The sequence below is a fragment of the Ailuropoda melanoleuca genome, chromosome 13 (genome assembly GCF_002007445.2).
Source record: "Ailuropoda melanoleuca isolate Jingjing chromosome 13, ASM200744v2, whole genome shotgun sequence".
In the NCBI taxonomy this organism is placed as follows: domain Eukaryota; kingdom Metazoa; phylum Chordata; class Mammalia; order Carnivora; family Ursidae; genus Ailuropoda; species Ailuropoda melanoleuca.
In genome coordinates, this window is record NC_048230.1 from 76,415,643 (window position 1) to 76,439,576 (window position 23,934).

General features: G+C 41.5%; 1 protein-coding gene across 1 annotated transcript; it reads left to right on the plus strand.

The window, feature by feature from the left end:
• The first annotated feature begins 2,642 nt into the window (after positions 1-2,642).
• CHGB (chromogranin B) lies at positions 2,643-15,533 on the plus strand. Its single transcript, XM_019793417.2, has 5 exons — positions 2,643-2,859; positions 7,240-7,286; positions 7,796-7,889; positions 12,576-14,326; positions 15,147-15,533. The coding sequence occupies exons 1-5, from the start codon at positions 2,811-2,813 to the stop codon at positions 15,228-15,230; spliced, it is 2,025 nt and encodes a 674-aa protein (XP_019648976.1). The 5' UTR covers positions 2,643-2,810; the 3' UTR covers positions 15,231-15,533.
• Positions 15,534-23,934: the final 8,401 nt, after the last annotated feature.

Genomic DNA, 23,934 nt, shown 5'->3' on the forward strand with positions numbered 1-23,934 from the left:
AACTCTTATCAAAAACCTAACAGATTTGTCACATGGCAATTCGCAACTGATTCTAAAATTTATATGAAAATGCAAAGGCGAAGAATAACCAATGCCCTTCAGAAGAAAAACAGGATGGGAAGACCTTTTTCACCAGATATCAAGACTTATTAAAAAGCTGTGGTGATAGGAAAAGTGTGGTGCTGCTCTAAGGATAAACAAATAGACCAGTGAGACAGAATAGATCAGTATTCTAGAAGAGTCTAGAAACATACCTATGCACATACAAACTCTAGGGCTGCTTTTGTTTTTGTGTTTTTTCAGTGACACTACACAGCAGGTGAGAAAGGATGGTCATTTCAATAAAAAATTCTCAGGACAATTAAGTGGCAATGTGGTACAAAGTGTGATTGTACCCCTAACTCATGCCAGGTTTATTTGAAGCTCTAATTCCCAAGGAAAATATTGGTTTTCCTGTCATCCTGCTGTGAAAGAATTCCTTGGAAATGCTCCTTCCAAAAGCTTTTTTTTTTTTCCTGGTACATGGAGATCTAAATGTGAAAGGCAAAATAATAAAAAGTTTGTAAAATAATGAGAACAAAGAAAGGTCAGTCTGAATATAGGAACAGGCTGTGAGCCAATTCACAATAATGAAAAGACTTTTCTTGATGAGTAATAAACTCAGCCCAAGCCCTGTCTGAGAAGCCACGAGATGACATTAACATTTTTAACCCTGTGCTTTACAAGAGAGCAAGACAAAAGGGAAATTGCTGAAACACCGGAATGTGGATGCCCCTGGAAGGTGCCAGTTTCTAAGAACTATTGGCAATCAGTGTATTTTAAACAACAGTTGGAAGCCTTATATAATTCCAATAATAGCTAAAGAATTTCCCCCAGATCAGCACCCAAGGAAGGACCTTCCCTTAACATCTTCTTTGTCTGTAACCACTTCTTTCCAGAGGTTTTATACAGATTTTCTTGTGCCAAGAACATTCTTTTCTGTTTGTTTTAAAATAATATCAGATTTCAGAAAAATGCAAAATAGCATTAAAAATTTCCATATACCTTTCACCCCAATTTCCCAAATATTGCCCTGTTTGGTTTAATATTCCTTCTTTTCCTCTAACTCTCTCTCTACTTTTTTTCTAAAACATTTGGAGGTAAGTTGTACATATGACACCCTTTTATCTCTAGCTACTTCCTAAAAACAAAGATATTCTCTTACATAATTACAGTACAATTCTTAAGATTGGGAAATTAACATTGATACAATATTTATTATGTAATCTACAAATCTTGTTCAAATGTTACCAACTGTTCCACTAATATCCTTTTCAAGATTATTTTTTAAAAAATATTCTGTGGCCCTGGTCTTGGTGAAATAATTCCCAGCCTTTTCAGGAAGATGTAGTGCATGCGTAAAGGATTTGAGCCTCGTTGATTTTCAGGAAAAAGACACTGAAACGTCCATTTAGCTGTGCATGCAGACATCTGCCTTTCCTAAAAAAGACCCCAAAGCCTGTGTTATCACTCTCTTCCGCAAAGCCTGTGTTATCAGAGAAGATTCTGGATGGTTTCTCTTTGGTGCAGGGCACTTGCCTGCTCCCTTTTCCTGATTCCTCATTAGACTGAGAGAACTCATGTTAAAAATATCCTGGAAGATGTTTTCATCTTCCTCTCACACTTAATAACGAAATACTTTCTTATTTCAATTTTGAAGGAAGACAGGATGCACAGTGCTTATGGGATGTGCTAGATTCTACAAGCAAGTTATTCCATTACCCACCCTGACAGTAGGGCTCTGTTATAAAGGAGTAATTAAACGCCAAAAGGTAACAATCTAAATAAACGCCCATCAGAAAGGGAACTGGTTAAATAAATTCTAGTTAATACAGTCAATGTAATATACTGTAGCCATTCAAAAGAAGATGCAGCTATGTATGTTTCAAAATAAATTAAGCCTAAACAACAGAAAGTGGTTAAGTAGTATAGACTCTGCAGAGGGTAATTAGAGAACTTGGGGAAATAGAAGTAGAAGGGAGACATTTATAGTGAACCCTTTTGTACCATCTGACTTTAAAATGGTTTACCTTGTGTACACGTTATGTGTTCAGAGAAAGAGGAAAATCACGAACAGTACATAGGTAGGTAGGTACGTAGATAGATAGACACAGATAGAATAATGGGTAGGTAGACAGATTTAAGACTAAAAATTTGAAGGAACAGCAGGCTCCATATTCTCCAGCTGCACCTTTTATTTTTAAAGCCATCACTCTTTTTTCCATGTCCGCCCACCGTTTAGTCCAAGACACAAACCAGCCTCAGTCCTAGATACACTCTCAACAAAACCGCACACCATACACAGCCTCAAACACACGTTTTCAGGTTTGGAGGTGGGGTGGAGTAAGATAAGGAACAAGCATGGGCAATCTAAGACGGACCTCCATCTCTCCCCTCGCGTCAGATTTGCACTACCTCCTCTCACCCCTTCGTTCCTACGGCCGCCTTACTCCCCACCCCCGCTCCAGACCCCAAGCACCCAGGAGACTGGACTGGCGTAAATTTCCTCCTACTTGTGCTGCGGCCCCGGGGGCCGCCTCGTGACGTCAGGGCTGAGCGAGGGGGCGCCGCCTCCTGGGTTCCCACCCCTCCTGGCCCTGCGGCCCGGCTTGCCCTTCATAAGAGCGAGGCCTGCGCCAACCGCGCCACACCGCGGGGACCTGGACGCACAGCTGCTTTCCCGGAGCATCTTTATCTCGCCTTCCGCCCGCATCTCACTCACGGGTCCAGCCGCCATCCTCTTCTCCGTGCAGATTCTGGCGAACGGAGCCATGCAGCCGTCCGTGTTTCTCGGCCTCCTGGGAGCGGCGGTGGTGGCCGGTGAGTGGGCTCAGCCGCCTGTTCAGCACCGCGGACAGCGCTAGCCTCGGTCTTCAAGGCTGCTGGGGAACCTTGGTTTGTAGATACTGAGGGAGAGGAAGGGTTGAGCGGAAGGTCTCTCCTTCTTGCTTGAGATTCTTAATTTCTGAAACTCCCTGCTTCACCGACTGACTTGGAAAAAGCCAGAGGGCTTCCTAGCCCAACCAGAAGAGTCTCGGTCTTTTTATATCTGAGTTTTCCTGTAGACAGAGAGAAACGTGCCTGCTCCTCCAAGGAAACCCCACATTTTGTGCTCACTTCTAAAATGCCACACTCTCTCTCTACCTGTCTAGAGAGCTGCTTCTAAAACCTTAATATGTAACTGGAATTAAGTATTTGTTTGGTTTTTTAAAGCCAGAGGACTATGGAGACACAAGAGTTCATGTATTATGATATTAGTTGGCACCTGCATAATTTCCTTTATTATTATTTTTTTAGACATGATGAGATGAAAATAAGTCTCATATGTACATAAGATATCATAGCTTTTTCTTAACATGTTCCTCTACATGTGTGTGTTCATGTATATGTATGCACAAGTTTAATGTAATTTTTTTTTGTATTTTATAGTTCCATTTCTGGGGAGAGGTAATTTCATACCCAGATTCATCCATTTTTAAGTTATGAATGGAAACTGCAGGAGATATTTTGAATTTTGTACTCCAGGAAAATAACAATTATAAAGTAACCACAAAGATATCCTTGAAGATGAAAAAAAAAGACATCATTTTAGTCTATTTGGGAGAATGAAATTTTAAGTAGTAGATATTTGACAGTGTCTCTTTATGTGTGGAAGACTGTAGGATTAATCTTTCAAACTACTCTGAATCTTGAAGAAATGATCTCTGGAAATTTGAAAAATTCTGTGTGTGTGTGAGTGTGTGTGTGTGTGTGTGTGTGTGTGTATGTATGTATGTATTGAAGTAAAATCACTAGACCCGTGGTAAATAAATATGGTACCACCAGATTAAACTGGAGGATTAAACTGGAGGTTTTCTGTGGCTGTTCTAATAACCTCATAGGATATGGTTCTAATCTGATATTGAGATTCCTAACTGGAATTGAGGTATTGCCATCCATGAATATGAAGCTTTCATTGACAGTAATTTCTGGATCCCAAATATAAAGACACAAAATGAAAACCAATGGTAATTTATTTTATTGCAAGCTACACACATTCAGATTTTTCTAACATTGTCACTGTTATAAATCACCTATAAATGTTCTTAATTTAAAGAAAACTAAATGAATAGTCTTTTCCAGTCAAAAATATTTTCAGAAAGACATTGCTTAAAATGCTATAGCTATGTAATTTAGATTACAAAACAGTGTCATTTGTGAGACTCCTTTAACAATGGTGGTAAAATATTTATAGCTCCTTTATGCAAGAGAATATTTTAAGAAGGTTTCATATTATAATATCGGCTAGAGATATTATATTCTTTAAAAAAGTTATTGAGCTATAATTCATACACCATAAAACCCACACTTTTAAAGCGCGTAATTTAGTATATTCACAGATCCTGTAATCACTATCAAATGTCAGAAGTTTTTATTACTCCAGAAAGAAACCTCTATACCCGTTACCAGTCATTCCCCATTCCCACCTTCCACAAATGCCTGGAAGCAAAACATGGTAGCCTTCAAGCAAAGTTTGCTATTTAGCAAAATCACAGGGCTGAAGAAAACCTCAGGAAACCATCTGGTTCATTTCCTACCCTTAAGAGTTTCTGAAGGGAGATCCATACTTTTCTACATTAGCTCCTGGCACTCTAAAAAATTAATATGAGCAAAGTAGCTCTGTGATATCCATATTATACTGGGAAAAATAGTTTCTGCATTCAGATGAGGTTGCTTAACTTTTTAAATTATAGCTGTATTTTTATTCTGGAATCAAACCTTAGTTTGATAGTCTTGTGATAGGTAATACTTTGGAAGTTATTCTCAGATTTATCATACAAATAATTTGAAGATTTTCTACCTTCTGAGTACTTTACTTTTATCATAATTTTTGGGTTTTCTTTGGTGCCTGCTGAATCTTAATTTATACAAAATTAAGTCAAACTACTTTAAGGGAATCAATGTGTCTTTGGTTATTACTTTGCTGTCACAGATTCTATTGGAAGAAATACAGTGGAACTTAGGGGTCTCACCAAGATGCATATTGCACTTTTATAAGGAGACCTTAGTTTCTTTCCATCAAAAACAGGTCTGAAGAGCCTCAGTGAGAAAAACAGGACTGTCATGCAATAATAAACATGAGTTATAAATTGTTTAGAGTGATAAAGAAAAATACTTCCTCCACCAAAATCTGATGACTGTTAATACTTTGGTGATGTCGGTAGTTAATAAAAGCACCTATTTTTACATTTGTGGGGGGAGAAAGTTATTAGCAAGAAACTGCATTACAAAGGTTTAGTAAAGCTAGATTTTAAAAAGACACCTTCTAGTTTATTAGAGGAGTAATTCTCTCAGTTATGTCTTTCTAGAGAATTTTACAGATTCAGGTTCAAAGAATAAGTGCCAGAGTGGGAATGTTCCCAAATAACAGCCATTTGGGGGATAAAATAATGGCCCAGCATATTGGACCCTGGGTGCCAAAGGTTGGCCATCTGGATCTTATCTGAACTACATTTCAGAAAGATCATGGGGTCTTCCTACCTTGTTCACCACTTCTCAAACAGCTTACAAATGATTTTAACATGCTGGATAGCTTTGGGCTTCTTGGAACAATTGAAGTAGATCCCAGGCCATGCTTTAAAAAGGAAACTTCGGTAAGGTGAGTACATGAAAGGGGTGTTTTATTTTGAGAAAGAGCCCTATGACCTGTAACTGATTAGAGGCAGGCAGTTAAAAACACTTGGAGAGCAAACATTTTATGAGGAGAGGTCAGGTCTCTGGTTAAAAATAAACTGCATTTGAGTAACTGTCACCTCTGATGTCTGAGAGTTTTGCTCTTGCTCCAGCTAATTCTTCTCTTCCTCAGGGACCTAGAATTTTCTGCCCTGAGCTTCTTCAGCGATAATAGCAGTTGTCTCCTCCAGGGAGTGCCAGGAGAACGGTGGAGATGGGCCTACATGTAAATGCTTTAGCTTCTCCAATGGAAAGGGCTTAGACAGAACAAAGTCAAAGTGAAAGATGAAAGAATCAAAGCAGCTCTGAAAGAAAAAAAATGGCTTTGGAAAATTAAAAGCACCTGAAACATCTCCTAAGAAGGCAAAGGCATTTGAATTGCTGCTTTAAAACAAGCAGAGTCTCATGAAACGTAATTTGAATAAATTTAAATTTATTCTTTTAAAAAATCCTCATAAGCCAGTTCTTAAACACCTATTTGCGCATGATATTACAGACTCGACGCTCTACTAGTACAATGAGATCCCTCCCCTGCTCTTTGCACACGGCTGCAGACAACATGGGGAAAGGGAGACGCAACACTGACACAGATGCATAAGCAAGCTTATTCAGGCAAAGTACTGGGGGTAAAAACGAGGTAATTAGTGATGTAAGATAATCACAACCATGTTTTCAAAAGTAAAGTGAGTTTTGGGGGGGATATTTTCTTGGAGACAGGAATAGGTGGAGGGAATCACAAATCTGTACCCACTTTGGGTAGGCAGAAGAACTGAGGAGGGTAGCCTGGTTTCATTTAAACTAGGTTTTAAACTTTTTATTTAAGTATGATATACATTTAGAGAACTGCACAGATCATAAGTATACAGCTTAATGAATTTTTCACTTATTGAGCACATCTGCGTAATCAGTACCCTGATCAAGAAACAGAATGTTCCCAGGGCGCCTGGGTAGCACAGTTGGTTGAGCGTCCAACTCTTGGTTTTGGCTCAGGTCATGACCTCAGTGTCTTAGGATCAAGCCACGTTTCGGGCTCCATGCTCACCGGGAAGTCTGTTTGAGATTCTCTCCTTCTCCTTCTGCCCCTCCCCCCACTCGTTTCCTCCCCCCTCAGATAAATAAATAAATCTTAAAAAAAAAATGAACCAGAACATTGCCAGTATGCCAGTATCTCAGAATCCCTCTTTGTCTGTGGTCTGGATTTGAATCGTACACATATAAGACAGTATTCATTTCCAAATCATGTTTATGACATTGCTAGGGAAAACAGCTGTGTGTGTGTTTGTGTGTGTGCATGCACATGCGTGCGTGCGTGTATGGGCAATTATGGTTCCTGGACCAATCTTCCTCAACTATCTCTGTTCTGCTCAGCTGTGACTCTGCCCCTCTCTCCAAATAATGTGCATGGGGTGGGGGTGATTTTGTGAGTTTGGGGTCACACAGCTTCCAAAAATCGACTGAAGTCTTCCCATTTCTTTTTCTCCTTTAAAGCAGTCAGTTCTGTGCCAGTGGATAACAGGAGCCACAATGAAGAAATGGTAAGTTGAACTGGAAGTCTAGAATCTAGACTTTTATCTAGACTAGATTTTCTCAACTCCTTATCATACCAAACCAAACCAAACCAAACAAAAAAAAACAAAAGCAAATGATAGCAACAGGAAACCTACAACATGGGCTTACAAAGCTAGGTGTTCATCCCTGAGGGATTGGGGGCAGAGAATGTCCCTCCTGCCCTGGGCTCTCACTTCCTTCTTGGATGTCTTTAGCGCCCCTGGGGATAGCTGTCATCACCATTTTCCTTCCAACCTGCAAGAAATGGGTCTTTCTCTTCTCTAGTGTAATCTTGACCCAATGCTGTTTTGCATTGTTCTGTGGAGAAGCCTCCGAGATTTCACCATGGTCCTGTAATTTTACATTTCTGCCCCAAGGATCCCACACCAGTACAGACCACAGAGCCAAGCGTCTTGCTACAGCAGCTCTGGGTTGAGTTCATCTGTCATCCCAGTGACACCAGCTTTTGCCAACATGCTCTTTGGTTTCCCCTCAGGTGACTCGCTGCATCATTGAGGTCCTCTCAAATGCCTTGTCGAAGTCCAACGCTCCACCCATCACCCCTGAGTGTCGCCAAATCCTGAAAAAGAGTAAGTGTCCCACACTGCAGGAGATCTGTGTCCCTCAATTGGCCCTTCCTCCTGCTCCCTCCACTTCACCTTCCACTTTACCTCCCAACGGAAGAGTGCAGGGGAGGGCATAATGCAGTGGGAAGAGCGCAGACTAGACTAGTGCCTGGGGAGATAGAAGGTAATGGCTACCAGTCGCACCCTGCCACTTCATCGCTGTGTGGCCATGGGGAAGGACCTCTTGCCTTTCTGGGCTTATTTTCTCAAAGTAAAATGAGGGAGTTGAATTCAATGATACCCTCTGAGGTAGCTATCAGTTCTTAAATTCCTTGGTTCCAGAGTTTGGATTTTTAGAACAGGCTTTCACTTGGGTGGGAAAAGTGTGGGGAGTGCTCATCTGTGACTAGGTCGCAGGACTTCAGTGTTCTGGGATGGCTGGAAGATGAAAGGATAGAAGGATATCTTAAAATTATTCTTCTCTTTGCCTTCTGCTCTTCAGACAGTGAGAAATTAGAAGCTTGAAGGATGACTTGGAAACTTCTGGCCTCTCTACACGACAGAGTGTTCAGGCCATTTTAATTTAGAGCTGATTAGAATGGGAGGTACTACCAAATGGTGGAGAACTGGAAGGGGGAGTGTAGAAGCAGAGCAGCCGGTGAGTCAGAGAAGTGACCTTCTGAATCTAGAGTGGGATGCGTTCTCTACACCATCCACTTCTGTCGAAGACAAAATCTGAGCAGAAATGCAAGCCGTATCCGCTGGGAGTTGACATTAAAAGATCAGTTTCACAAAACTTTGCCCTCTCTCTTATGCATGAAGTCAACCTGATTCAGTCAAATCCAAAACCCACTGTTCCCTTCAACACCTTCTCTGCTTTTAAATTTTTAGTCAGGCTGGAAGAGTGGATTTGTTTTTCTCATCACCTCCAAAATCTCCCATTGCAAGATCATACTCGCTTGCGATGGCCACACATGAGCCCTCAAGCATAAAATGGGAAAAACAAGTATTGGCAACTGACCAAAAGAGTAACCTGGCAGGACTCAGTCCACTGTTGGGGGCTTCAGGGTAATCACAGATGTGGGGACCTGAGCCTCTACAGGCCCCATGAATAGTGGGAGGAACTTCCCTACCAATCCCAGCTTACACATCTTTCTGAATTTCTCCCCAACCTTCGTTTCCAGCTATTACAGGGAATAAATACGGACAGAATGAGTCTTCAGGCAGAGACTAAAGGCAGCTCCTCTGGGCAAACCCATCTCACTATCTCCCTTCCCCTTCTTTCATTTACCAGATGGATGCAAAAGTGTGGGGTCTGCCATACTAGGTCACCAAAGAACTGTGATTGCTTAGGAAGAGCTGTTGAAGGTAGGGCTCTGTTTGCCTGCCAAGATCAGATTCAGCCTTTAGGTTGTGGCCATGGCGATTCTAGCCTCTGCTTAACACTGACTGTGCCCTGGGGTCTTTTGATGTCTGTTGAGAGAGACCCAGGGAAACTGGTTAAAATCAATTCACTCACGTCTCTCAGGAAGGACCCTGGTGACACTCTACCCAGAGAACTATACAATGCTGAGATGGGGAGGGTTTAATAGCTCCTCCTGGTTGCAGATTCAGACAGCAGCCAGGGCCAGACAGAGAGCATAGGGAGTAAGGCAGCATAGCAAGTGACTAACAAACTGGAGGATACATGTCCCTTCTTGGGGGGGGCAGATATTTCTCACTTCCAACCCTACTGTGGAGAAATACAGACTCTGTTATCAGATTTGGGATTTTTCAAAAGAAGTTAAAATTTGAATTTGTAAGCAATATCTCCTGGTATTTAAGTATTGCCTCTGAATTTGAAATTACTAAAAGTGCAATTTAGGCCAGCCAGAACTCACCTCTGGGTTACCACTTTGTGGCTTCTGCCCAATTCTAGTTTTCTCTCCTGCTGATATGTCTTAAACTGATCAGAAGACTGGTGGAGCTTCTCGGCCAGCTGGATGGAGAAATCTCCCTCCTGCCCTTAGCCCATCTCCATCTCCACTCCCCATTCTCTCCAGAGTGTCTGTGGAGCAAGCACACACTTGTTGAGTGAATGCGCACTTGGGGAATAGAGCAGAATCACTGTTTTACGGCTTGAAGAGACCTTATGGAATACATAGCCCAATTTCTTAATAGGTACAAGAATCTCTTTGTCCAGGTTAATCTGGTCATCCTTGCAACAGAGAGTTAAGTATGGAAGGTACATTTCCCCCTTTTTTACTTGAAAGTAAGGATGAGCTTCACACCTTGGTTTTACAGATTGACAATGACTCTGTGCTGTTAATCACAGTCCTCTGATCTCACCTGCAGGGACTCGAAGCTAAATTTAGGAGGAAGTGCTAAGACTCAGGCACAAGCTCCTACAGGGTGCACACATTTAACTGGGAAAAAATAAAAATACTCTGTTCCTGACCAGTAGGCATTAGGAAAGGGGCGACACAGCCCCTGCCCAGGAAAGCTGAGCTCCTGTCTGATTAGGGCTATGTCAGCTGACTCTCAGAATGATGTCAGTATCTGCCCAAAGCCTCCTTGCCCACCTGTGCCTATCTGACGGCCCCACCTGCTTCAAAGGTAGACTGCCTCTTAAAAGAAATAATGACTGGGGAGGGACGAGTTCTCAGGTGTCTGGGTGTGAAAGGTCAGAGACATTTCAGTTGATTCACAAAACATGAGAATGTTATGCTAGGCTACACTTTAAGAAGAGAGGTACAGACCATCCACTATTTCGTGGACATTTTTACAATGACCAGTTTTTTCCATTTTGCAAATGTCAGTTCAAAATGACTCATCAGTGCCATTCAGTAGAAATATAATGTGAACCACAAATACAATTTCAAATTTCTTAGTGGCCATATTAAAAAAGTAAAAAGAGACAGGAGAAATTAATTTTAATAGTATATTTTATTTTTACCCAATGTATTTTATTCAATATATAATATTTTACATCCAATAGATTTATTTATGTATTTTTTTATAAAGTTTATCTTTTTTTTTTTGTAATCTCTACACCCAATGTGGGGCTTGAACTCACAACCCCAAGATCAAGAGTCGCATGCTCTTCTGACTAAGCCAGCCATGTGCCCCTGAACCCAATATATTTATAATATATATTATCCAATACATCCAAAATATTACTTCAATATACATTAAATATGAAAAATTGAAATATTTTGCATTTTTTTCATACAAAGTCTTCAAAATCTGGTGGGTATGTTAGACTTACAGCTCATCTCAGCTTGGACCAGCCACATTTCAAATAGTCAGTAGCCACAAAGGGCTGATGGCTCCCATAACAGACAGTGCAGATCTGGACCCAGAGCTATGAGAGGCCTTGGCTTCAGGAGTTCTATCTGAACTCAGTGATGTAAGTTGAAATTCAAGCCCTTCCAGGTAACAGGCAGACAATGCTAGCTGCATATCTCCTTTCATGAAATGCCCTTGAATTAAGGAGGATTTAGTAAAGGAGCTATTGACATTTGGAAAAGATAGGAGAGAACACATTCAATTAAAATATCAGCTATACCATTTACTGCTGACTAATGAAATACAAAGGTATCTCAGTATACTGATCTTCATCTTCAACATGTGAGTATATGTTGGGCAGATGGGACCTGAGTGATGGAAGATATCGTTCTTTCTACTGCTGTGCGGTTTTCTCAGGGAAGAAATATACACCCTTCTTATCACCAGTTACTAAGTTATATTGTCACATACTGCTATATTGAATCAACACAGTTGATCGGATTTTAAAAGGCTGATAAACTAATAATTTAAAAATTTAAATCCTTTGAATCCTGATACTTCCCATTTTGGCCGTTTATTTAGCTGGATTCTAGTTAGAGCTATTTAAATAATGCTAACTTATGAATCCTTACTTAGAGCAAATATGGAAAGAGGGGTCCCTAATTATACCTCTCTGAGTATCAATGTCTTTGTTTGCAAAAAGGGGAGACTGAATTAGATGAATCCTAAGGTTTCTTCTGGTTCTAAATTCCAATATTTCACAAATTTTTATGGATTTTAATTTGATCATTAATAATACCAATGAGAGGGGTACCCAGGTGGCTCAGTCAGTTAAGCATCTACCTTCAACTCAGGTCATGATCCCAGGATCCTGGGATCTCAGCAGGCTCGCTGCTCAGTGGGGAGTCTGTTTCTCCTTCTCTCTTTCGTTCTATCAAATAAGTAAATAAAATCTTTAAAAAAAAATAGTACCAATGAGAAATGCTGGTTGGATGTTATGAAAAAAGAAAAAATAGAGTTTATTATTAGAGTTCAACAGAACGCAGGAGCTTTCACACCATTTTCTTTTTCTTTTCTTTTTTTTAAAGATTTTATTTATTTATTTGACAGAGATAGAGACAGCCAGCAAGAGAGGGTACACAAGCAGGGGGAGTGGGAGAGGAAGAAGCAGGCTCATAGCAGAGGAGCCTGATGTGGGGCTCGATCCCGTAACGCCGGGATCACGCCCTGAGCCGAAGGCAGACGCTTAACCGCTGTGCCACCCCGGCGCCCCCCATACCATTTTCTTTTAAAAGGAATCTGAGTATACTTTTTATTAACTTAAAAAATTATCCAAGTAATTTTTCAGGTCCTTTGGTTTTAATCACTGATCACTGAGGCTGGTGTTTGTTGAACCACAAGCAATTCTGAAGTTACACTTATGCTTCTTTATTTTCATTATAGGTAGAAAAGAGGTCAAAGATGAAGAGAAAAGTGAAAATGAAAACACACGGTTTGAAGTAAGATTGTTAAGAGACCCAGCTGATCCCTTAGAAGCCCACAGGCCTTCTGGTAGGGAGGAAGCAAGAGCCCCAGGAGAGGAGGACACCCAAGGCCCGACAGTGGCAGACACAGAGGGAGGTGGGCACAGCCGAGAAGGAGCAAGCGAACCCCAAAGGGACCTCTACCCCTCTGACAGCCAAGTCTCCAAAGAAGCAAAGACACGCCATTCTGAGAAAACCGAGGAAGAGGACAGGAAGGAAGAGGAGGGGGAGAAATATCAGAAAAGGGAGCATGGGAAAGACGGCAGTGAAGAGAAAAACCTGGAAGAGCTAGGAGACACACAAAATGCCTTCCTCAACAAAAGAAACCAGGCTCTAGCCAAGAAAATAGAAGAGCTAGAAGCCAGATATGGTACACACTCTGCTGGGCCCCCTGAGGAGAAAACACACAGCAGGGAGAGGAGTAGCCAGGAGAGTGGAGAAGATACAAGAAGCCAGGGGAAACGCCCTCAAGAGTCTAAAAGCCAAGTTGGGAGCCAGGAGGAATCTGAGGAAAGTGAGGAAGATGCTGACCCTGAGGTGGACAAACGACGCTGGAAGCCAAGACACCACCATGGGAGGACCAGGCCTGACAGGTCCTCTCAAGAAGGGAAACCTCCCTCTGAGGAAAGGGGACACCTCCGTGAGGAATCTGAGGAGTCAAAGGTGGGCATGGTCAGTTTAGGGGAAAAGAGGGACCGCCAGCCAGCCCACTATAGGGCTTCAGAGGAAGAACCCGAATATGGGGAGGAAGTGAGGAATTACCAGGCTATCCAGGCTCCCAAGGACCTGGAGCAGGGACGATATAGGGGCAGAGGAAGTGAGGAGTACAGGGCCCTGAGACCTCCCAGTGAGGAGAGCCTGGAGGAGGACAAGAGAAATCGCCCCAGCTCAGAGCTTGACAACATAGCACAGGGATATAATGAAGAAAGTCAGGAAGAGAGGGGCCGTGAGGGGGGATACCACTACAGAGCCAGGGGAGGGGAACCAGGTGCATATTCCATTCCAGACAACAAAGAAGAAAAACGGTTCTTGGGTGAAGGACACCACCGTGCCCAAGAAAGCCAGATGGACAAAGCAAGGAGGTATCCACAAGGCGAGTGGAAAGAGCAGGACAGAAATTACCTCAACTATGGTGAGGAAAGGGGTGAGGAAGAAGCCCAAGCGAAGTGGCAGCAGCAGGCGGACCTGGAAGATGCTACAGAGAGCAGGGAGGAAGCTAGGCTTCAAGGCAAACAGTATGCTCCCCATTATACCACTGACAAGAGGAAGAGATTAGGGGAGCTGCTCAACCCATACTATGACCCTTCCCAGTGGAAGAGCAGCCATTTTGAGAGAAAAGACAACATGGATGATAATTTTCTTGAGGGGGAAGAGGAAAACGGGCTGACCTTGAATGAGAAGAATTTCTTCCCAGAATACAACTATGACTTGTGGGAGAAAAAGCCCTTCGAGGAGGATGTGAATTGGGGATATGAGAAGAGAAATCTCTCCCCCAGACTGGACCTGAAAAGGCAGTATGACCGAGTGGCTGAACTCGACCAGCTCCTTCACTACAGGAAGAAGTCAGCCGAATTTCCAGACTTCTATGACTCTGAGGAGCAGATGAGCCCACGCCATGCAGCAGAGAATGAAAAGGACAGGGCTGGCCCGGGAGTTCTGACAGAGGAAGAGGTACAGTGTGGGGCTTTTGTTTAAAATTAAGATGGTTAATGTTAGTATCTTCAAGACTATCTGAAAGTAATGTGGAGAAACTGGTGGGAGTTAATTACCATGAGAATGTACCCCTAGTAAAAGAGTGGCGACAACCTCTGGGTTTGAGTTCCATTGTCCATATCCCTCCCCACTTACCCTACTGCAGGGCTTCTCAACCTTGGCGGCATGTTGGAATCACCTGGAGGGCTTAAGTAATTACTGATGTTTGGGATCTACCCCAGGGATTCTGTCTGTTGGTGCTGGGTGCTACTTGGGCATCAGGATTTTTCCAAGCTTCCAGGTGGTTTCAGTGCTCGGCCAAGGTTGACAACCACTATTTTTGGTGGCGTCTTGGTCATTTAACTTTTCATCACTATTTCCCAGGTAAGAAGGAATATATGATATAGAAATGAGTTGCTTTAGTCTATCTTTATCAGCTACTGGACTATAAAAATTAGTTTACATCTCAGAGAGTTAACATTATTAGAACCCTACCTGCCTAAACAATGATTTTTCCTAATATTGAATTATGCTGATTGGTGTTTCTCAAACTTGAGTGTGCATCAGAATCTCAAGAGATTCCTAGTCTTCGGAGTTTCTGATTGAGGCCCAAGAATCTGCATTTCTGGTAAGTTCCTTGGTGATGCTGGCCAGGGGACTGCACTATGAGAACCACTGATGTAGAGTGTCTCATATGGCTTCTAACATATCAAAAATTCCCTTCTGTTCATACTCCCTTAAACCACAATAAAATGAATTGATCTGAGACATCATGCCTCCACTTTTCTGTATTTTCTAGGAAAAGGAACTTGAGAATCTGGCTGCAATGGATCTGGAACTACAGAAAATAGCTGAGAAGTTCAGTGGTAATCGAAGGGGCTGATGGACGTTGGAGAAAAGGGCAGTTTTAAGAAGACGCCCTTACATTATCTATTTTCCAGTGCTTCACTGAAAGACACCATTTATTTACCCAAAAGCAGAAAGTAGAATTTACTATTCATTCAATGTTTGACACAATTGGAAATGCTTTCATTTTTTCCAGAATGTTATTGAAAATATGAATAGCATGACTTGTAGCATATCCTTTCTTGCAAAATAGACATATTAACATGCTCGTGACAATGACTGTGCTGTCATCCTTGAAAAAAATATGTTTGTCTTGGTTTGAAATAATAAAAGATTCACCTAAGTCCAAAGCTTCATGTTCTTAGCTTCCTTTGGGCTAACAGGGAGGAGTGTGATTTTCAAATCCATTCTTTAAATTTTAACTAGGATTTGTTGGTCTTTGGATGCAGAATGGGGGGGGAGCAAAACTTTGAAGTAAAAGAACGTCCAGGATATAAAGCGAAAGAGTGCAGGAAAAGACATCTCTTGCCCCAGGGTAAAGAAAGATTATTAAATAGGCTCGAGGAACCTATTTCAAAAATGATCCAAGACACTTACTTTTTAAGTCCTATTATTTGGAAAGCTCTGGGAGTAGCCAGCCAAGGGTCATTTTTCAGGGCTGAGGAGGAGAGAGCCTGGATAATGGGAAGAACTCTGGACTAGGATTCAGAACATGTGGGCTGGTCCAGACAGATCCCTGGACCCTCGGGGCCTGTCTGACTGCTACTGAGTAAGAAGACAGGACTCTGACTCTATTATTAAGTAGCTGTATGACCTCAGACAAGTTGCTTTCCCTCTCTGGACCTCGGGTTCATCAGTAAAATAAGGATACCTGCCTTATTGGGTTGTTATGAGGATAATATGAGTATGCAAAGACTTAGAATAGTGCCTGGCATATGGCATGGTGCAGGAAATGTTGGCTGCTACCATTGTTAACCCTCCAGTTAGCTTCCTACAGCAAGACAGGTGGAAAATGTCCTCTTCTTTCTTTTACCTGTCATCTCATTCCTCACCAATGGTGCCTCCCAAGGGATTGAGCCCCAGGTGCCACAGCAGTGCGCTGCTTGGTAATATACCCTTTCTAGACTGTCTTTATCTCCTTGTCCTACTTCCTACTGGTAAGCTCAACTGGTGTTTCCTGGAATCACTTCCCAAATAAACTGCTTGTCCTCAACTTCTTATTTCAGGGTTTGCTTCTGAGCGACCCCAACCCAAGAAACCATCCAAAACTAAGCTTATATCATGGCAAATATATCTAAGGTACTGCCATTACAACCCTTTGTGTTACCACATCTTGATACACGTTACTAAGAAATGCTTAACATGGGGCGCCTGGGTGGCACAGCGGTTAAGCGTCTGCCTTCGGCTCAGGGCGTGATCCTGGCGTTGTGGGATCGAGCCCCACATCAGGCTCCTCCGCTATGAGCCTGCTTCTTCCTCTCCCACTCCCCCTGCTTGTGTTCCCTCTCTCGCTGGCTGTCTCTATCTCTGTCAAATAAATAAATAAAATCTTTAAAAAAAAAAAAAAGAAATGCTTAACACATTGCAGTAGACCCGTCTCTCCTTTTTCTCTATTGCAGCTCAGCAGAAAACAAAATCACTTCCTAATAAAGAGGATTCAAGGGCCCAAGACGAATAGGGATTTACTCACTGGAAAAGGGAAGGCAAAACACTGCAATGCACCAAATGCTAGCCTGGCAAGCAACACACACACACTGACACACACACACACACACACACACATGGCACTGCTCATGAGAAGCTGCTGGCTGCTGGCAGGTGAAGCATAACACTGCATGGTCCTGGCCTCCCGTTGATGCCCTGTGCACTAGCACATCCTTTCGGTTTAGTTTGCAAACACTTCAGGACAGGGCAATGTGTAGGCACAGATGACCTATAAAGGATACAGGAGACATTCAAGAAATCCCAACTGAGCCATGGGGCCAGCAAAGTGCAATTAGGATCTCTGGGGATGCCATGGCACCATTTCTTTAAGATGAACGCAAGGACTACCCAGGCCACTGTTTTCTCCTCTTTTGATCAAAGTAATATATGTTGATGGCAAAACATTAAATAGTCCTGAAAGGCATATAGCAGGTTGAACTGTGTCCTCCAAAATGATACGTTGAAGACTTAACCACTGGCACCTGTGAGTGTGACCTTATTTGAAGATCGTCTCTGCAGATGCATCAAGTTATGATGAAGTCGTTAGAGTGGGCCCATATCCAATATGACCAGTGTTCTTATAAGAGGAGGGAAATGTAGATAGACACAGAAGAGAATGTCATGTGAAGACATAAACATAGAGGGAAGATGGCCACGTGAAGATGGTGGCAGAGACGGAAGCTGGGCTGCCACCAGCCAAGAAACATCTGCAGTCACCAGACCCTGGAAGAGCAAAGAAAGATTCTCCCCTAGAACTTCCAGGGAGAATAGCTCTGCAGACACCTTGATTTGGGACTTCTGGCCTCCAGGAGTGTGAGACAACACAGTTATGTTGTTTTAAATCACTCAGTTTTTGGTCCTTTTTTAGGGCGGCCCTAGGTATCTAATGCGATCAGAAACAATGGCCTCTAACCCTCTCCTCCCAAATCCTTCTGCAGATGTAACCATCTGTATTTTAGAGTTCTTCTCCTATTTGGATGTTTTAATTGTCATGGTCTCTAATATTTTATCAAAGAGGAGTTAAAGCACAGTGATGGAACAGGAGGGGAGAAAGGGTCCCAGCGTTACAAAATGAAAATACACAACATATCACTGTAAAATACAGTATAATTGGGAGATCTTAGGTGCTCAAATAATTAGCTACAATAATTACTACTCTGTAGCCCAGAAACCAGCCACTTGGGTACATAACAGACCTCAGTGAGAAAGTGAAATACCTAAAAAAAGTTAGGGTGTGAGCCATGTGGACCCCCAGGGAACAGACAGTTCAGGCAGAGGGAACAGCAAGTGCAAAGGCCCTGAGACAGAATGTGGTTGGTATGTTCGAAGAAGAGCAGGGAGGCCCATGTGGAGGACATAAGAAGTAAAGTGGCATGAGCCAGATCACACAGAGCTCTGTATGCCCTTGGTAAGGACTTTTGCTTTTGCAATTGGAGAGATCTCAGTAGAGGACTGGACAGGATTTGCTTTACGTGATAACAACACTCCAGCTCCTGGGCACAAACACAAAAACCAGTAAGGAGACCATTGCAATAATCGCAGTGGGTCACTGTGATGGCTTGGACCAGGGTCTGACACTGGGTAAAGAGAAGTCATCAAACTACAGATCTATTTTGGAGACAGAGGACAGGTTGGGCTGAAGGACTTGGTGTGGCATAAGTGAAAGAGAGATGGGAAGGATGAAAGCTTTAGGCTTGAGCAATGGGGAACAGCAGAAGTAGGGAGAACTGTAGGAGGGACTGCCCTAAGAAGGAAGATATGCAGAGTTCAGGTTGGGCTATGTTAAGTCTGAGACATGGCCAGACACCCAAGTGGAGGTGTTGAGTTGGGTATATGGGCCTGGAAGTCAAGGGAAAGGACTGCTCTAAAGACATCATGTGGGAGTCATCATCATAGAGGTGCCACTTAAAAACTTAAAACTGGAAAACCAATAAATGAAGCCCAAAGTTAGTAGAAGGAAGGAAATAACAAAGATCAGAGTAGAAATAAATGAAATAAAGACTAAAAAGATAATAGAATAGATCAGCGAAACAAAGAGCTACTTCTTTAAAAAGATAAACAAAATTGAGATACTTATAGCTAGACTTACCAAGAAAAAAAGAGAGGGTTCAAATAAATAAAATCAGAAATGCAAGAGGAGCTGTTACAACAGACACCACAAAGGATCATAAGAGACTACTATGAATAATTATATGCCACAAATTGGACAGCCTAGAAGATATGTGTACATTACTGAAAACATACAACCTTCCAAGGCTGAATCGTGAAGAATTAGAAAGTCTGAACAGACCAATTACTAGTAAGGAGGTTGAATTAGTCATCAAAAACCTACCAACAAACAAAAGTCCAGGACCAGACGTCTTCACTGGTGAATTCCACCAAACATTCAAAGAGGAATTAATACCAATCCATCTGAAAATGGTCCCAAAAATTGAAGAGGAGGAAATTCTTCCAAACTCATTTTTATGGGGCCAGCACTACTTTAATACCAAAACCAGACAAGGACACAAATAAATTATAGGCCAATAACCCTGATGAATAAAGATACAAAAATCCTCAGAAAACTGAATTCAACAATACATTAAAAGGATCATACACCATGATCAAATGGGACTTATTCCAGTGATGTAAGGATGATTCAACATCTGTAAATCAATTAATATGATACACCATATCAACCAAATGAAAGATAAAATCATCTGATTATCTCAATAGATATAGAAAAAGCATATGACAAAATTTAGCATCTATTTCTGATAAAAGCCCTCAACAAAGTAGGTATAGAAACATAGGTATAGGGGGGCGCCTGGGTGGCACAGCGGTTAAGCGTCTGCCTTCGGCTCAGGGCGTGATCCCGGTGTTATGGGATCGAGCCCCACATCAGGCTCCTCTGCTGTGAGCCTGCTTCTTCCTCTCCCACTCCCCCTGCTTGTGTTCCCTCTCTCGCTGGCTGTCTCTATCTCTGTCGAATAAATAAATAAAATCTTAAAAAAAAAAAAAGAAATATAGGTATAGGTATTACCTCAATGTAATGAAAACCATATATGACAAGCCCACAGCTAACATCCTACTTAATGGTGAAAAACTAAAAGCCTTTCCTCTAAGATCAGGAATAAGACAAGGATGCCCACTCTTGCCACTTTTACTCAACATAGCCCTGGAAGTCCTAGGCACAGCATTTAGGTAAGAAAAGAAATAAAAACCATCCAAATTGGAAAGAAAGAAGTAACAGTCAAGATTTGCAGATGACATCATTCTACACAGAGAAAACCCTAGAAATTCCACCAAAAACACCAGTTAGAATAAACGAATTCAGTAAAGTTACAGGATAAAAAATCAATATACAAAAATCTGTTGTGTTTCTATACACTAACAATGAACTATCAGAGAAATTCAGAAAAAAATCCCAATTACAATTGCATCAAAAAGAATAAAATATCTAAAAACTAATTTAAAAAATATTTTTATTTATTTGAGAGAGAGCAAGACAGGGGGAAGGGCAGAGAGGGGGAAGCAGACTCCCCACTGAGCAGAGAGCCTGATGTGGGGCTCCATCCCAGGACCCCGGGATCATGACCTGAACAGAAGGCAGATGCTTAACCGACTGAGACACCCAGGCACTCCTCAAGAACTAAATTTAACCAAGGAATTGAGAAACCCATACACTGAGAATGATAAAACATTGATGAAAAAGCTGAAGATGACACAAATAAATGGAAAGATATTCTGCGCACCTAGATTGGAAGAATTAAAACTGTTAAAATGTCCATACCACCCAAATCAGTCCACAGATTCAATGCAATCCCTACCAAATTCCAATGGCATTTTTTCACATAAATAGAACAAACAATTCCCAAATTTGTATGAAACCACAAAAGACCCCAAATAGCCAAAGCAATCTTGAGAAAGAAGAACAAAGCCGGAGTCACCATCATGCCTGATTTCAAATTATATTACAAAGTTATAGTAATCAAACCAGTATGGTATTGGCATAAAAAAAAGACACAGATCAATGGAACAAAATAGAGAGCCCAGTAATAAACCCATACACATATGGTCAATCAATTTACAACAAAGAATCCAAGAATATATAATAGAGAAAGGACAGTTTCTTCAAAAAAATGATGCTAGGAAAACTGAACAGCTACATGCAAAAGTATGAAACTGTGCCACTGTCTTACACTAAAAACACAAAAACAAACTCAAAATGAGTTAAAGACTTGAATGTAAGACCATAAAACTCTTAAAAAAAAAACACACACAGGTGGTGAGCTCCTTAACATCAAGCTTGGTCATGGATTTTTGGATTTGACACCAAAAGCAAATGAAATAAAAACAAAAATCTACAAGTGGGACTACATCAAACTAAAAAGCTTCTGCGCAGCAAAGGAAACCATCAACAATATGAAAAGACAACCTACTGGAGAAAATATTTGCAAATTATGTATCTGATAAGGGGTTAATACCAAAAAACCCAGACAATCCGATTAAAAATGGGCAGATAGGACTTGAATAGACATTTTTCCAAAGAAGACAGGGTGGTGGCCAATAGATGTATGAAAAGATGCTTAACATCACAAATCATTAGGGAAATGCAAATGAAACCACAAGATACCAACTCACACCTATCAAAATGGCTATTACCAAAAAGACAAGTGATAAATAAGAAGTGTTGATGAGGATGTGGAGAGAGCAGAACCCTCATACACTGCTGGTGAGAATGTAAATTGGCGCAGCCACTGTGACAAACAGTATGGAGGTTCCTCAAAAAATTAAATCTAGAACTACCATAGGATCCAGCAATTCCACTTCTGGATATTTATCTGGAAAAAAAATGAAAACACTAGTTTTAAAAGATATATGCACCCCCATGTTCATGGCAGCATTATTTACAATAGCCAAGATATAAAAACAACCTTAGTGTCCACTGATAAATGGATAAAAAAGATGTTTTATATATATTATGTATATATACACATTATATATATACATATATATACATACACATTATATATATTTATATGAAATGTGAAACTACTCAGTCATAAAAAGGAATGGAATCTTGCCAGTTGTGACAACATGGATGGACCTTGAAGGCAACTACGCTAAGAGAAATGTCAAAGGAAGATAAATACTGTATGATTTTACTTGTATGTGGAATCTAAAAACAAATAAAACAAAAAAATCAAAACAAAACAAACCAAGTTCATAGATACAGAAAACAGACTGGTGGTTGCCAGAGGGGAGGGGGGTTGAGGGGTGGGCAAAATGGGTGAAGGGATTCAAAAGGTACCGACTTTCAGTTATAAAGCAAGTCAGTCCTGGGGATACAATGTACAGTGTGGCGACTATAGTTAATGATACCATACTGCATATCTGAAAGTTGCTAAGATAGGAAATCTTAAAAGTTCTCATCACACAAAATTTTTGTCACTATCTACGCCGACAGATGGTAACTAGACTTATTGTGGTGATCGTATCTCAGTGTATACAAATATAGAATTGTTATGCTGTACCTCTGAAACTAAGTTATGTAATGTTATAATATGTCAATTATGCTTCAGTAGAAAACAAACAAATCCTTAAAACTGAGTAAGATCACCTATTGTTGCATAAAAGACAGTCCCTGTGCATTGGCTGCTAGGGGGCTATTTCTTCACTATAGGCTGAGAACTGTTAGGTCAGAAGCCTGTCAGTGCCAAACTCAAATTTTATACATCCACCTCTTTTAAACACAGCCCAAATAAGCAAATTTTTGGACATTTAGGGTCCATTTGCTTTTCACACCTTCAGCATTTTACCTAGCATCTGACGACCGTTGATGGATAGGGCCTTGTGGTTGTAAGACGCTTAGCCTTTTAAGTTGTAAGACTCCTGTTCTTCAGAGCTGTCAGACCCAGAGACTCCACCTAGACATGAAGAGGGGCCTCTCCAATTCCCATCCCTGGGGGTTCCCCTGCCCTCCTCCTCTTCTGAGAAGTACCCCTCATGGTGTGGCTTCTGGACAGATTCCTGCTGTGAAAAACACCCTCTCCCTTGCTAACATGTTGGAGCAGTGCCATCCCTCAATAAAGCATGTGGGTGCTACCGCCACCTCATGGTCACATCTTTTTCTTTGCTCAGACCCCAAATCCCTCCAACACCCTACACCTAGCAGCACCTAGACAAAAAAGGGAAAGGGTGCAACTGCTAAGCCCTAAGGCATGCCCATGTGGTGTTAAACATTCATCTCAGAGATGAAGAGGAACCAGCAACAGACATGGAGGAAGAATAGGCAGAAAGGAAGGAGGGAAACCAGAAGAGTGGTGTCCTGGAAGCCAAGTGAGAAAGCTGTCTCAAGGAAGGGTCACCCCTGTCAAATTCTGCCCGGAGGTCTAGAGGACCATGAAGGAGCTCTGGATTTTGCTTTATGTCTTTTGTTGCTGCTTGCTCCAAACCAGCTCTCTGCTGCGGCTGCTCCAAAGTGCTTTTCTCCTGCTCTCTTCACCCCACAATCCCTCTCACCAGTTCACTTAAATCCACAGTCAGCACACCTCTTAGACGGCCACAAAGCACATATTTTAGGCTTTGACGGCCACCTGGTGTCTACCACAAATACTCAAGACCAGGTTATTAATGGAATTATATTAGAGGCAAAAAAAGGGGTGGGATGGGAGGGTGGGAGGAGAGTACATATTAATTTCCTATACCTCAAAGATTTGATGCTTCCCCATAAAGAATCAAAAAGCAGAGGGCGTCTAATAAATGTTGATGGGAGTAGTTAATAGCTTATCAGTTATTCTTTAAGTAGCTATTCAGGGACTCACATTTCTTGCCATCTGACCTGTGCTACTTAAGTTCAAGGAAAACCTGTAATCTATTTTTACAAAAATTAACACTAGCCTAGAGGTAACATTATATTTCAAATAAAGATATTAGATACACCAGGATCCTTTCTAGCATTGCACTTAAATGCATTCCAAAATCAGGAACACATAACAGTAATACTAATCTTAAATACCAAGTTTCTAGAACAAGCATTTTTTTTAGCATTGCTC

Bases quoted from the DNA above. Each gene is read 5' to 3' on its own strand.
- CHGB (XM_019793417.2), top strand. From the start codon at position 2,811: ATGCAGCCGTCCGTGTTTCTCGGCCTCCTGGGAGCGGCGGTGGTGGCC. The intron at 7,287-7,795 runs GTAAGTTGAACT...GTTTCCCCTCAG, and splicing joins GGAGCCACAATGAAGAAATG to GTGACTCGCTGCATCATTGA. The intron at 7,890-12,575 runs GTAAGTGTCCCA...TTTTCATTATAG, and splicing joins TCGCCAAATCCTGAAAAAGA to GTAGAAAAGAGGTCAAAGAT.